We start from the raw sequence: 15,659 nt of genomic DNA on the forward strand, positions 1-15,659 counted from the left end.
ACATTATTCAAAATAAGAGAAGTATCGTTATGTTTTGTATATCAACATTTATGTGTTTTAAGCTTTTTTATTGGGATTGCTTTCAAAAATGACAAATTAACAAAGTTCCATGGCGCTTAGTAACTGTCTTAATACTTTGCTGACCCTGCCATGAAAAATGAGCCATATATGTGGTACACCTTATCCTTTATTATTACTTATTAAGCAAGGCCCTAATGTATCAGTTTGTCTTTGTCTATTCTCGTCTCGTCCTTCCCCCTTGAATATATATTTATTGGGTTTTTTCTTTAGACAAATATTTTTTGTATACATTTAGAAAGGATTAAGAATACAGCACTAGTGTGACTCTGAAAGATATATGTGAAATTATATAGAAATGTAAAATAACCCCCACTATCAATTGGTTAAAGCAAAAAATCAATCAATAATATTTATCTCCAAAAAACAGATAAAGAGATAAAAGATAAAGAGAAATCCAAAGTATAAATGGATCGAAACCACAAAATAATGACGTAAGATCCACGCTTCACCCAAGGTAATAGAATAGAAATAGAAATGATGCCTGTTATATATATATATATTCAATGTTTTCTATAGTTTATATAGTTTTCTATAGTTTATATAGTTTTCTATAGTTTATATAGTTTTCTATAGTTTATATAGTTTTCTATAGTTTATATAGTTTATATAGTTTTATATAGTTTATATAGTTTTATATATATATATATATGTGTGTGTGTGTGTGTGTTCAATGTTTTATATAGTTTAGATAGTTTTATATACTAAGCACGTGCTACTAGGGTTAAAATAAAATGCTATTAATTTATGTTTGAATTCTTCTATAAAACAGCATTGTGCTGTCAGCGATCTTCAGTTGCTGCCTGCTAGAACACGTTACATTACAACACCTTAGTTGTCGTCTGTCTGGGAGGCAAAAAAAACTCAACAAACAGGTAGCATGGGGGTAGGGCTGGATTCTGTTGTGAGATTACAAAGAAAATGGGTTTAGGTAAAAGCTCGGGTAGGTATGAGGAAGTTCAATAGAAACTGTCCAGAAGATAGCGAGGCTGAAGCAGGTGAACGGGGAGCTGAATTTCTCCTCATACTTTATCCGTCCATTGAAGATTCCACATCTAAGAGCCAAGCTGCAGCTGGGATTTATCGTTTATGATTTCTGATTTCGTTTTGTGGATTGAATTTTGAAGATGCAAAATCCAGAGGCCAGGAGAGGATTAAGAACAACCGGCCAACTTAGGAGCAGAGTAGAAGAACTTAAAAGCCCCTGGAGACAAAGTTCACCGTTTGTCCTAAATTATAACGAATCCGCTCGCCTTGCCACCGATGCCCTGCTGGAACATGGAGAACAGGGGTACCTCCAGGTGCTGAGTGAGGAGAAGGAGCTCCCTTTCCTATCCAGCTTGGACATTGATTTTATTTGCAGAAGTGCAAATGTTAATGGAGCGTCTGATGACTCCGTCTTGGATGGCGATGGAACCAACACCTCCTTTAGTGACAATTGTCCTTCTGAGCTAACATCTGGAACTTACTTTCCTGTGATGTCAGATGTTGATGCCCCAGCACTTGAGCTGGGGTGGCCCGAGCTGCCGCTGGCCACTAGAACCAAAGGCACAGAGGTGCAAGTTATTTTCCAAAGGCATAGATCCAACGTTATCAAAGATTTGATACGGTCGCTGATAAATAAAGCAAAGACGGTAAGTATGTTGTTATTGAGGCTGAATCTTCACATAGATCTATGCATTGAAGTATACTGACAGCCTACAGTAAATACATACACACTGACCACCTGCTTTATATGTTGCTGTGTCTAAAAGCCAAATCATTTATTTCTGGGGTGGGTGATGTCACTGATTGACCGTATCATATATCATTATGGTAAAATGTGTAAAACCTTTCAAGCCATTGCACCTACAAAACTGATATATCATATATGTAAAACAAAATGTATCCGAGTAATAAGGATCAGGCACTAGGCGTGGGCTATTAACACCATCACAAACAAAGAATAAGATCACATTATATAAATCAATACATAGTAATAAAGAAATTTAGTATCTTTAAACTAATCTTCCGATCCTCGAAACGTCATCTAGTGAAAAATTGTCGATTAAACAGTGCAAACGCAAGCATGCCCAACGAGAATTTATTCATTACTCATTAACGGAAGATTTGTCCAGCTACATTATGGTCCGCATCGTGTTGCGTGTCCGCTGTGACAAGGGCAAGCTGGCAAGCTCTCTGACATAAAACCACCCTGCGCATGTTATCTGTTAAATCCCACAGTGTACTTGGATCCAGCTAATGTTTGCCCCCGGTCCTGTTACCATTAAAGATGTTCCACGAAATAGCGCAGATGACACTGGAGAGATATAACAGAGTATCTATACTTATATAATCGTGTTCCATATGCAGATTCTGTATATTGATAATCCACAAATATGAACCCTGTTCATAACTTACAATAGTTTATAAATCTACTTTAGCTATTTTTTGAACAAAATGAGTTAAACATTTTAATCATAATTAACAAACACATTTAAAACAAATGATAATTCACAATGAATCATAAACGGTTTCTCTCCATTACTATGTGTACGCAGACCGTCAGTTGTCTTTAGTATTAAGTGAACGGTAATCTCTGCTTTACCGGTATGATTTGCTATATTTGTAAATAATTACACACCCCGTTCCTATTTCTGTAATGCCGTAGATGACTTAACTCAGCCCTGGCTTTAATTTTCCATACATTTTAATAAGTTATTTTTAATGATCCGTGTTGCAATTCGGTTTTCAAAATTAGAGTCACGTAACCTACAGGAGAGGAGCAGGGGAAGAACCTCCACTAAGATGACAAGTAACATAATTCTATATGTGTTAGTCTATGAATGAAGAGACCTATGCATCATATAAGGCAACAAACATTTACATGCGGCCCAACGTTTACAATGTTCATATCTGGTCGTCCTAATTTCCACCGGTACAAACACTGCAACAAACATGTTTTCTGTTCCCATGGCCTCCAGAAGCTTTAACAGAACTCGTCATAGTACCCGATGATTAAGTGTACATTCGGGCAGGAAGAATATCTACATTGTTCCACGTGAGCGTTCATTGATCCATTGACCGATTTAAAATGGATTTGAATTAATCTGAGGAAGGAGGCTTTATATGAGCTTCAAAGTCCAGACTTCTCCTGCTTGCTGCTAGGGAAAGTATCAACGAATCGCATGGAGATAAATTGTATTTGTAGTCTCAGTGAGTCATTATTTACCGTGAAACTCGGAATCTTCTCAGAAGGTTTATGAATCACATATAAATATTTTTTATGCAAATGACATTAAATAGACATAGTTCAATGTTGTGTAATGGAAATAATGAATTATAATTATTAGGTCTATCCTGGTTTGACCTAATAAGAAAATGTCGGCCATAGTTTTGTGTCGGTGAGGGCAGAGCTACAAAGGGTGAAGTCTTAATGCAATGCGTTAAAAGTAGTGAAGGTTTACCTGGAAGACTGGAGCAGTGTCTGACACTTCTGGGGACTGAGACAGGGCCTGGGCTTTCCGCCTTTGATGTTGGAGGCACGCATGCACACAGCACGGTCCCCAGTGCTGCCATCAGTAGTTTTGGAGCCCCTTCCAAACAAATGGTCTGGGCCTCCCTACGCAGACAAACCCTCTCCACGCCACCAGTATTTACTCTTCTATTAATCTTTTTTGCTGGTAAAGATGGCTTAGACAAGCTGTTTGGGAGACATTGCAGGAGACTAGCGATGTCTCTACCAGTGAGGACTAGGGTGGCCACATTTTATTATTGCCATTTGCAGACACAGTGTGGATCTGATGAGATTACACACTCAGACAAATATTGTATATTACACTTGTGCACAGGGCTCAAACTAATTTTGGAATATTTTTGTTTCCTTTTTAGCTTATTTGTTACCCTTTTGAAAACAAAATTCATTGCCCAGAAATGCTCTTATCTCTCTGTCAGTCAGTCCTGTCTGTGCACTCTGTCCTGCCTTTTATTTGCCCCCACCTGCTCACTTACCTTCTTTAGACACTTCCTGGTCTCCTCTGATCTCTCTCTACAAAAGCAGCGGGGGAGAGGGAGGTCAGTATGTGAGACAGAGTCCTGCTGTGGAAGAAAAAAAACAAAAAAACGACAGAAGAAAGGGAAGGGGTGGAGACTAAACTTATATTAAGAACCATACAGCTCATTAAAAATGTGTTTAAATGAAATCATGTAGGTAAAATACCCTATATTCTTAACTTCTCACTCCATTACACTCGCTACAATCAAAAAGTAACATGTTGCATAATATATTTTATTAAAGTCATGTCTTTATTCACACAACTAACGTCACAAAAACAAATGTTTTCCTCTGCTTTATGATATATTTTTAAAATACCACACGGTTGGCAAACTGGATTATATATGTTATGTGCTTAATGAGCTTTCTATCTCCAGGTTATTGCAGTGGTGATGGATTTGTTCACAGATGTGGAGATTTTATGCGATCTTATCGAAGCAGCCACCAAAAGACGAGTCCCAGTTTACCTTTTACTCGATGAAATAAACATTATCTATTTTATAGAAATGTATGAAAAGTTGGGCTTCAACAAAATTCACGTTTCGGTAAGTAGAAATCATTGTTAGTTCATGAAGGGCATCTGTATTTTAATGCAAAAGGCAAAATTTTATTTTATTATAAAATAAAAAATACTATTTCATAGATGCGTGCAAATGGGCCAAAAACTATTTGGACTCATTTTATGTTTTTTTGGCCAATTCATTTTCGGACAATGAATTCAGTTTCCTGCCCCTTCTTGGGAGTCATTTAAAATTCAGGAACAAAGTTTGTTGTCAAAGGCCCACATTTACTCTCACACCCACTCTCACACCCACTCTCACGCTCACTCTCACGCTGATTTTTGTTCACTCTCTCTTACTAATGCTCTCTGAATTTCTCCCTGCTTTCTCTGTGGACCACTTCCGTTTCCGTGTCTCACATCTTCTTGTTCTTCTTTCTTCTCTATCCTAATCCACATCTCTGCGGACATAACCACGAAAGTCGGGTGAGAGGATGTGATGTCAGGTTTTGATGTCAGGTTGTGATGTAAGGTTGTGATGTCAGGTTATCGTTAAACTTGCTGCTTTCTGGGTTGCTCAGGCCTGATCTATGGGTTCAGCTGGTGAGCTCATGGTGAGGTAAGCAATCACCCAAGTTGCTGCATGTTTCTCCCAAGCTGAATAAAAACCTTAAAATTAAGCTTGGCAAGATTCGAAATGATCCAACGCGTTACATTGCGTAACACCTTAAGAAACCAGGCTATTAGAAACATAAGTAATAACACAGAATGTTTCATTTAACATTTTCTTCTTTCAATCTTAGAACATGAAAATCCGTACGATGACTGGCGATACTTACTGCACTAAATCGGGAAAGAAATTCTCTGGCCAGCTTCTGGAGAAGTTTATTATCATTGATTGTGAACATGTTATTGCCGGGGCATACAGGTAAGGAAGTTTAAAACAAAATCAGCACTACGATTTATATGATATTGATCTTCATATTTTAGGTTTGTATGAACTACTAGGAAAAGCGTGACTTCTAGTGATTACTGTTTGTTCCCAAAGCTGAGAAGTTCTTGTGCCTTGTGTACTTTCCCAAATATTAAAACACGTGATCAGTGGAATGGTTCTTGGTTGACACCGGTGCTGATGTGATTGTGCTGGATAGAACTTAGAGGCCGGTTGCATTCTAAAATACACTTCTCCTGTCTTAGTTTCAGCTGGCTTTCAAGCCACGTCCACAGCAACATGGTGACCTACTTCAAAGGAAATATAGTTGAAGTCTTCGACAGAGAATTCCGATGTTTATACGCAGATTCCCTGGAAGCCGATTACTTTACCTGCATAGAGAATGAAAACCCCAAGGCAGCTGGAAATAGAATCTTACGGAACCGGTGGGCTGTCAAGAAATCTCCCCCAATACCTAAACGAGGTCCTGAGATCTCCGTTGAATCGAATTCTAATTCTGGCAGTCAGTCGAGTGTAAAGACTCCACCTTTCTCTAACAACCAAGCAGTAACCATCATCTACGACGATAAAACGCATGGAAATAATTATGGCCGAAAATTTAGTGAACAGCAAGATGTGGATATTTTGAACGAAGCGCGTCGCCAGTCAGATCCGAACACTGAGAGGAATAACCTACTGGCAATGCAGAAATTACTCTTATCAAAGTCAACTCCAATCCTTAACGACAAAAGCCTCACAACGACATCTTCTCCACTGACTCCCAAGTTTGGGGCTCTACAGAAAAAACCTCTGCAGGCGGAAAATAAAACCTCACCGAAAATGAAAAGTGACTTAGCGCTAAATAAAATCTGCGAATCCCAACATAAAAAAAGCGACCCAGCCAATGCTAAAAACAAGGAGGATCCCATGAAGAACAAACGAATGACTCTAGGACACAGCAAGCTAGACCTCATTACAAAGTACAAACCAGAAAAAATTTATAGCAGATTTGATTTAGTACGTAAATAAATCTACGATGGACAAAGGCAGCTCTGCCTCAGAACTAGAGGGGACTTACAGAAAATCTACCAAAGATGGGACAAATTAACAAAGTAGTGACGAGTGTCTTTCATATCAACTACTTTTATCTCCCGACATGTGATAGTAAATATACAGTAAATATACAGGTAACACTTAAAGAGTTTATCTGACAGCCAGAACAGTCAGTTTTAGTGACATGACAGCCATGCCTGAGGTTTGGGTGCCTGGTGGGCTTGGGTTGTATATTCATGTTTGAGTTAAGAGAGGAATAAAGCCGGTTAAAGGAAATAAGGCAAGCTGCTACCTGTGGCTCTTTCACACCGACCCTCTGGGGCAGATACAGAGAATTATATTTTACTGGCAATACACATGATTTTCTTATTAAACCTATCCGTTTTATAACAATAGTTTATTTCTTGTTAAATTGTATCAAATGTGTAACACTTTTATATGTGACTTCTCGATAATTAAAAATCATCATCAAAGTGAAGCTCTAGAGACATGGCTGCTGTAAATATCAGAAAAATCCCTGATTTTCACTAAATAACACAGGGGAGGAAGATGGAATGAACGCTATATGTAAGGAAACATCAGGTTATAAGGTAAATGTATCACGATGGGCAATTATGTGAAATATTATTATGCTGCTACACAAATCAATAAATGATAAATCAATAGATAAATAAAGTGCTGCTGCCAGAGACGTCAACGTATGATGATGATTTAGTGAAATAACAATATAGGAAATAATAATAGGAATAATATGTATCAATGTTTCGCTTGTAAGTATTACTCACCGCAAGTAAGTAACATCCCTGCATTTGGAAGTCAGCCATGCTAGCTAATGCTTTGAGATGCATGATATTTAGACATAAATCGTAAATACATTGTGTTCCATACTAGAAAGAATTATGACACAGCCTAAAATTTGAAAGAAGTACTGTGAATAAGAAATATTGTATCTCTACCAAATGTTTGATTTTAATAAAAATAAAAAATAAAGCCTGAATAAGAGAGAGCTGTAGTAACTCCCAGAGATCACCCACATGTATCCTCCTGTTGTCCCCGGAATCACTTCCAGCACCAGCCAGCATGCGCACCTTGGAACCCTGCTATGTGTACCCAATAAGTAGACACAACTACCTTGAGTTGAGTACAGCAAAAATTAAAATTTTATTGATGTAAAACATAGACTGATATATCCACAGAACTTCATTAACATAAATTAACAGATACATGCATACAACCCAACCTTTAATCCCCCGGCAGTAATCCTATTGATTGGATTAATTACGCAATGGAGTTCCTGCCTGTGCTGTCTTTGTTTGCCAGGCTGGAGCCGTCTCTGAGTACCTTGGGGTCCTGTATTACAGCTCATTCTGTCACAATAAGGAGACCGTGGAGAAAAGAAAATCATTGCTTTTGCAGCTAAAGGTTATATAATTACTTTAATGACTTCCCATATGTGTTGGGAGCCACAAACAAGAGAGAGGGGAGAAGTGTGGTAAAATTATACCTTTATTATACAAACGATAGCACAGTCCATGGTTGTAGTCCTAAAACAAAGCCAGAAGAGGGTAGTCAGATGAGCCGAAGTCAGGATACCTTCCACGTAATAAAACACTCCAGGCAGGTTCATCGGAACAAACACTGACTTTCCATCACACCTATCACACACAACACTTCATCTATCACAACTCACTCCCATCACACATCACCACCCCATCCCTCACGCCTACCTGCCTTCACATCTATCACACACCATAACTCACACCTTTTACTTATCACAACTCACTCTCATCACACCTATCACATACAGCACTTCATCTATCACAACTCACTCCCATCACACATCACCACCCCATCCCTCACGCCTACCTGCCTTCACATATATCACACACCATAACACACACCTTTTACTTATCACAACTCACTCCCATCACACCTACCAACGACACATCATTCCCGCCACACCTATCACACGCCAATCCCTCCCATTTCCCACTATTTTAAATGGGCAAGGGGAGACCTGAACATATCGGGTGTGATATAGGATACACAGTGTAAGCGGGGGTGGCCAGGGGTATGTATGTATGTATGTTTATTTGTTTGTGTATATATATATATAATGTGAACATGAATGTGGATGTCTATTTATACGTGTAATTTTGTGTGTAAACATGTATGTGTAAGTGGTGTGAGATGGAGTGTGTGTTAGTAGTAGTGGTGTGAGAGAATGGATGTGTATGAGTAACTGTGTTTACATATGTGTGCCAGAGTGTGTTGAAAGGGGCGCAAGGGGCAAAGAAGCCACAGAAATTGAGGGCAATGATGGCACAGACAAGTTGTTTGGGGGCAATGATGGCACAGATAAGCTGTTTGGGGCACTGTCAAGATGAGGGCAAAGAGGGCAAAGACAGGCTGTTTGGGAGTTATGATGGCACTGATAAGCTGCTTGGCAAAGGCACTCACAAATTATTTAGGGTAAAGGTGGCACTGTGGGGCATGTTGCTTGGTAAAGCCACCTTTACCAGCTTATTGGTGCCCCAAACAGTCTAGAGATGTTTGTCCTTCGTAAAACAAGAGCAATTGCGTAAATAAAAAAAAATATTTCCGCAAATATTAGTAAACTGGAATAAAAGGTATACAATAAGAGTTTTCTATGCATTTCCAAACTTGCCCACAAGAAAAATGGCTGCCTTCGCTCGACGCTCTCTGCGTCCTTCGGCAGCCTTTGCACGCAACCCGGAAGAGGATCAGAAGCTCACGCTGGCCACGTGTTTGACCCATTGAGAGGTGGGTGATAGTTACTTGCACCGTGAGGAGACCGAGCTCGCTGGTTTTAATCGTTAGCGCCGGTAAGTCATTGTACAGAAATGCGTTTATTGCTGATAACGGAGCCGTTCCCGATGGGTTTCTCCGCCGCCAGGAGGCCTCTAATTTAGTTTTTGTGTTCGTAGCGGGAGAAAGTCTTCAACGAAGCCGAAATGGCAGTCCGGGCCTCTTTTGAAAACAACAACGAGATCGGGTGTTTCGCGAAACTTACTAACACTTACTGCCTGGTGGCGATCGGAGGATCGGAAAACTTCTACAGGTATGGGGTGAGCGGAGGAACCGCAGGGTCCAGAGATGCTGATCGCTATGTACATACATCTCGCCGTCTCTCTAACACACATCGCTTCGGTTACAGATAAATCTACGAGATCTACTATCCTGGAAAATACAGTCTGTTCCGCGTTAGTACATTTTTGGTTAAACAGAACCATCCATGGGCGCTGTCAGAGTTTGGCTCCCAGTCCCGGGGTTTTTTGCCCACTATTTGGGTGAAGGGGCAGATTATTAGGGCCACGCAGTCTGTTTATAAGACTCCGAATTGGAGCTTTTGCTGCCTGCATGTTATGGTTGGTGTCCCTGCTTGAATAAAGGGGTCAATCAGGGGCTCCACGAGGAGTTATTGGAGCCATTAGGTTAACACCTAAAAAGCGTGATGATGAGCTGTTAAAGAGTTAATATTTCGAGCGTCTCTGGGCTCTGCTCGTGTATGAAGTTAAGACATAACCCTATTGTGTTGTTTTTGTGAATAAGTGCCTTGTACCTGCCCTGTACCCCACAATCTGTGTAAACCAGCCTTGCCCCGCTGCAGTCCTCCTGGGCGCTGCGTTGGCGATAGATGCCAGGCATCAAGTAACAGAAACGGGGCAGGAGTCCTGTGTATCCGCGTCTGGATAGAAGTCGTCTTCATTTTGTCCCTCGATGACTCGAGTATTTGAGATTCCACGTTGTATATTTTAGAATCGCCGTCTGCTGGGTATATAATGTTACCGTTCTGTGCGGGCTGCGGAATTCTCTTCACACGAGCTGTTCTGTCACAGAATTCAGCGCACAAACTTAGTTCTGTGCCACTCTGGTTCCGGCGGGATACATTGTGTACTGCGAACCCGCGTGTGCACAGCGCTGAGCAACGTTTGGAGGAAAAATGTCCGCTTGGCATCACAGACCTGATGATTCCAGGAGAAAAGGGAGTCACCTCCTTAACTCTATTCATCTATTCATCGCTGTTTTTTTGATATTGGTTTGCTGCCGTTCCATGACTGTACAACAAACAGTAACCGTTTGCCGCTGTCATATTTAACCTGTCTTCTGGTAAGGCTGTGATGTCTTTAAATCTATAGAATCTATAACATTCTATATAAATTACGACGGCAGCTATGTTTTAATTACAAATGCTTTCCTTTGCAGTGTGTTTGAAGGAGAGCTTTCTGAGACTGTCCCTGTAGTACATGCTTCAATAGCGGGATGCAGAATTATTGGCAGGATGTGTGTTGGTGAGTAATGATGTCATAACTCCGGTCACCGGCCCGTCAGCTTCAGTACAGTACGTCCTTTTCAGGGTGATTCACAAATTCGCTCTGATATATAAATTAACGCTTGCTCGTTATCACTCGAGTGCGGATAGAAGAACTGTAATCTCTTACTAACTCTTCTGTTCCAGATATATCTGTATTATTATAAAGCAAGCATCAACGTTTCCTCGTGGTGTAAAATGTTTTTTGATGGCTCTCAGGCATCAGAATGGATATTCAGAAAATATTCCTATTGAAGCGTGAGATGGCTTTTTGTTCCTCACCGCACTCTCATAATATGTTTTATTTTAGGCAACCGTAACGGTCTTTTAGTACCGAGCAATACTACAGATCAAGAGCTGCAGCACATTAGAAACAGTCTGCCGGACTCGGTGCGGATCCAAAGAGTGGAAGAGAGGCTTTCTGCTTTGGGAAACGTCATCGCGTGTAATGATTATGTAGCCCTCGTCCATCCAGACCTTGACAGGGTACGTATCGCCTCTAAAAGCTACAGTCGCCTGTGAAGCCTAAGCTGCAACATAAAATCCTTCTGTAAAATTATTTTGGGGTTTTTGGACCAGTGTATAGATGTTTGAAAAGTGGTTTTAGCATCTATGAAACATGATTGTAATGCAGTCACCATAGTAACCAGTAAAATACTTCTGCGTATTGGTGCGTATTAAGTGCTTTCCTACTCCTTATAACTGTGACCCGTCGTATATGGTGTATTCTACAATTTGCCTATCGCCCCTGGAGCAGGAATAGCTGAAAATGTAAAGCATTAGAGTAATATTTTAATAAATCTTGATGATAACGCTTAAGGTTTTCTCAAACTTTATTATAGAACATTTTATTTGCCGAAATTCTCAAATATCCTTCGTTAGCGTATATCATTTTTATTAGAGATTCTGTCAGATTCTCCCGGTGGGCTTCGCTGGTGTTAATGCTAATTATACAAACATATTTAATGTTTGAATTTGCATGAAAATAAGAGTGTTGTATTTTGTTTATACAAACATACTTATAGTTGTAGAATTTGCATGAAAATAAGTGATGTATTTTCTTTTTCCCACTCATTGCTTTTAATTTATTTGCAGGAAACGGAGGAGATATTGGCAGATGTCCTAAAAGTGGAAGTGTTTAGGCAAACAGTCGCCGAACAGGTTCTCGTTGGAAGTTACTGTGCGTTTAGTAATCAAGGAGGTTTAGTCCATCCCAAAACATCCATCGAGGATCAAGATGAGCTGTCTTCTCTCTTACAGGTTCCCCTCGTGGTAAGCCTTTTACGTACAAATCATTTTCGGGGAATGATGCAACGAAACTTTATAAAATCCCGCCATTTAAGGGACTTCTGTACACCAAGTGTTTTCCGTCTGATAGCATTGCACCGTCATTCATAACCGGATGTTGAATTCTCTGCTTTGTACCCTCCTGTCAATACCTGCTGCCGGGTCGGCACTCGCTTTTCTGTGACGTTCCCTGAAAAACCTGTCAATGATTTTAGATTTCTGAATTATTTTTCCAATATCTTTTTTTAGTTATAAAAAGTGAACCACTCTGTGTAAACCGTATGAAGCGTTACAAACATGAAAGTGTTGCGTTTTATTTTGTAGGCTGGTACAGTAAACCGAGGCAGCGAAGTGATTGCGTCAGGAATGGTTGTTAATGATTGGTGTGCATTTTGTGGCCTGGATACAACAAGCACCGAGCTCTCCGTTATAGAAAGTGTATTCAAACTGAGTGATGCACAGCCTAGTACCATCGCTACCAGCATGAGAGATTCTCTCATCGATAGGTATGATACCATAACACACAATTATCCAAATCCACAACAATCTTCTAAATGACAATATAGTGCACAATCATTATTAGAACATTGCTGTATTCCCATTTATATACGGTGCTGACTACACAATTGTGATCATTTTATTTGTAGGTCCAATTCCTCATATTTTCCTAACTTCTAGCACTCCCTAGTGTGTGTCCTTAGCACTGTTGCGTAACATACGTACACTCGCAGTCATCCTTACTACTGTGCTCTGGCATATGATGTCATATCCTGGCATATGATGCCATATCCTGGCATTAGCTACAGCATGCTATGTGGAGTCATCAACAGGGTAACTGGACCGGTAGGGGCCTGCCCGTTTTACATTACTGTTTACTCCCCAACCAGTCTAGGCCAATATACACTGCTGCTAATGAGAAGCGTTCTTGAGCACAAACATTCTTTACTTGGTTTTCGTTACCTGTGTCACAGTAACTCTTGTCTGTATGTTATGTTCATAATAGAAATACAAAGGCATATGCATTAATGCTTAAAAATAGTTTATGTATAATCTTTAGCATTTAATGCATAGCCTGTGTATAAAATTTGTGAATATGATATAAGAATAACATTTTTAATTATGGATTTTTTTTAATCATTCTCTTTTCTCTTTCAGCTTAACATAAGAGGTAACTACAGGAAAAAAAAAGCGGAAGAACACCTTTGAAAATCAGTTGCTAACTTAAGCAAAACTGTGCTACCAAATGTAAATAGGTTGATTAGGAACACTTGGTGTGTACTGGTTAAGCAGCAACTTAACGGTATCTGAAATTATATGTAAAACCTGGATAATGTAGTACACAACGTTTTCCAGGAGTATTATGTAATGCACTTACTCTGCTTCAATACAAAAATAATAAATACTATTTTACAACATCTTCAAAGTGTGTATTTTCTTCTTTCCTCTGAGTAACTCAGTAGTGGTTCCTTGTCTACCCCTTTCTCTTCTAGCATGACCGGTTAGAACGGTGATTGCGAGCCAGGCCTTCCCATCCAACATCAGTGTCTGACCTCACAAGTCTCTGCTCTACTGGATGAATGAGCAAAAATCTCGTGGAAAGCCTCACTAGAAGACTGGAAGCTGTCATGGCTGCAAGGAGGCACCAACCACATATTAATGTCTCTGTATTTAGAATATGATGTAAAGTGATATAACCACATCTTTCTTTACAAATAATAACTCCCAAGCACCTCTATTCTGTTGTCAGTGATACCAACACTATGTACCCTGATGCAGGCCTTTGCGGAAAAAAGATATACCTTGCCTCAGTCTTTATTGTTATTAAAAGCATTAAGTATGGGTCCAATACAGATCCCTGAGGTACCCCACTAATAACAAGATTTTTCTCTGAATATGAATAATTTACAACTTTGTTTATTGTCACTCAATTGTTGCATTATCCATTCAACTATTCTGGCATCCAAGCACTGCAATGTATTTGTTAGTCTTCTTTCAGGGGCAGCATCAAACTAGGTGAAAGCTGTCACATTAGTTGTGGTACTTTTGCTTCTAGGTTTCTTTTATCCGAAATCTGATTTGGAAACGGAGACAAAGCAGAACGTTAAAACACAATATCTAATTCACAGTCACCACGGAAGGTTGCAAGAGCAGGATGTTAAATGCATTTTAACTACTCATTCTCAAACAACTCCCACTGATAAACGGTCCAGTTATAAGGTAAGGTTTTGCAACAAGGCTATGATTAAACAATCATATCTCTACATTTTGGCATGCATGAAGATAATTGTATAGTTTTGTCATACAATATCTAACGTGAACCAGGACGGCAATATATGCATATACATGCATATATACATATATATATATATATATATATATATATATACATATACACATAGATACACATATATACACACGTATATATACATACACACATATACATACACATTTATACATACATGTATACATGTATATGTATGTATACATACATGCATACAAATGCATACATGTATACATGCATGCATACATCCATGTATACGTACATACATGTATACATACATATACCTACATACGTACATGTATACGTGCGTACATGTATACGTGCGTACATGTATACGTACATACATGTATACATGTATACGTACATACATGTATACGTACATGTATACATGTATACGTACATACATGTATACGTACATGTATACATATATACTTACATACATGTATACGTACATGTATACGTACATGTATACATGTATACGTACATACATGTATACGTACATACATGTATACGTACATACATGTATACATGTATACGTACATGTATACATGTATACATGTATGTATACATGTATACGTGTATGTATACATGTATACGTACATGTATACATGTATACGTACATGTATACGTACATGTATACGTACATGTATACGTACATGTATACGTACATGTATACGTACATGTATACGTACATGTATACGTACATGTATACGTACATGTATACGTACATGTGTACATGTATACGTACATGTGTACATGTATACGTACATGTGTACATGTATACGTACATGTGTACATGTATACGTACATGTGTACATGTATACGTACATGTGTACATGTGTACGTACATGTATACGTACATGTGTACGTACATGTGTACGTACATGTGTACGTACATGTGTACGTACATGTATACGTACATGTGTACGTGTATACGTACATGTATACGTACATGTATACGTACATGTATACACACATACGTACATGTATACACACATACGTACATGTATACACACACACGTATACACACACATGTATACACACACATACATACATGTATACACACATGCATATGTATGCATGTATAGATGCATTTACATATATATACCTATATATATATATATATATGATACATACATATACATAAATATATACCTATATATG

General features: G+C 39.0%; 2 protein-coding genes across 2 annotated transcripts; both read left to right on the forward strand.

Annotated features, from left to right (window-relative positions):
• Positions 1–1,163: 1,163 nt before the first annotated feature.
• On the forward strand, positions 1,164–6,640 carry FAM83C (family with sequence similarity 83 member C). The gene is made up of 4 exons (XM_053452958.1): positions 1,164–1,712; positions 4,489–4,656; positions 5,414–5,538; positions 5,808–6,640. The coding sequence occupies exons 1-4, from the start codon at positions 1,206–1,208 to the stop codon at positions 6,568–6,570; spliced, it is 1,563 nt and encodes a 520-aa protein (XP_053308933.1). The 5' UTR covers positions 1,164–1,205; the 3' UTR covers positions 6,571–6,640.
• Positions 6,641–9,558: 2,918 nt separating this feature from the next.
• On the forward strand, positions 9,559–13,631 carry EIF6 (eukaryotic translation initiation factor 6). The gene is made up of 6 exons (XM_053452962.1): positions 9,559–9,676; positions 10,822–10,907; positions 11,238–11,413; positions 12,023–12,199; positions 12,539–12,720; positions 13,370–13,631. The coding sequence occupies exons 1-6, from the start codon at positions 9,570–9,572 to the stop codon at positions 13,377–13,379; spliced, it is 738 nt and encodes a 245-aa protein (XP_053308937.1). The 5' UTR covers positions 9,559–9,569; the 3' UTR covers positions 13,380–13,631.
• The last annotated feature ends 2,028 nt before the right edge of the window (positions 13,632–15,659 follow it).

This window comes from Spea bombifrons, chromosome 13 (assembly GCF_027358695.1).
Source record: "Spea bombifrons isolate aSpeBom1 chromosome 13, aSpeBom1.2.pri, whole genome shotgun sequence".
Classification (NCBI taxonomy): Eukaryota; Metazoa; Chordata; class Amphibia; order Anura; family Pelobatidae; genus Spea; species Spea bombifrons.

What these genes read in the sequence shown, in the direction of transcription:
- EIF6 (XM_053452962.1), top strand. Translation starts at nt 9,570, where the DNA reads ATGGCAGTCCGGGCCTCTTTTGAAAACAACAACGAGATCGGGTGTTTC. An exon ending in TATTGGCAGGATGTGTGTTG is followed by an intron (nt 10,908 to 11,237) that starts GTGAGTAATGAT and finishes GTTTTATTTTAG; the next exon opens with GCAACCGTAACGGTCTTTTA. An exon ending in TCTTACAGGTTCCCCTCGTG is followed by an intron (nt 12,200 to 12,538) that starts GTAAGCCTTTTA and finishes TTTATTTTGTAG; the next exon opens with GCTGGTACAGTAAACCGAGG.
- FAM83C (XM_053452958.1), top strand. Translation starts at nt 1,206, where the DNA reads ATGCAAAATCCAGAGGCCAGGAGAGGATTAAGAACAACCGGCCAACTT. An exon ending in TGATAAATAAAGCAAAGACG is followed by an intron (nt 1,713 to 4,488) that starts GTAAGTATGTTG and finishes TTCTATCTCCAG; the next exon opens with GTTATTGCAGTGGTGATGGA. An exon ending in TCAACAAAATTCACGTTTCG is followed by an intron (nt 4,657 to 5,413) that starts GTAAGTAGAAAT and finishes TTTCAATCTTAG; the next exon opens with AACATGAAAATCCGTACGAT.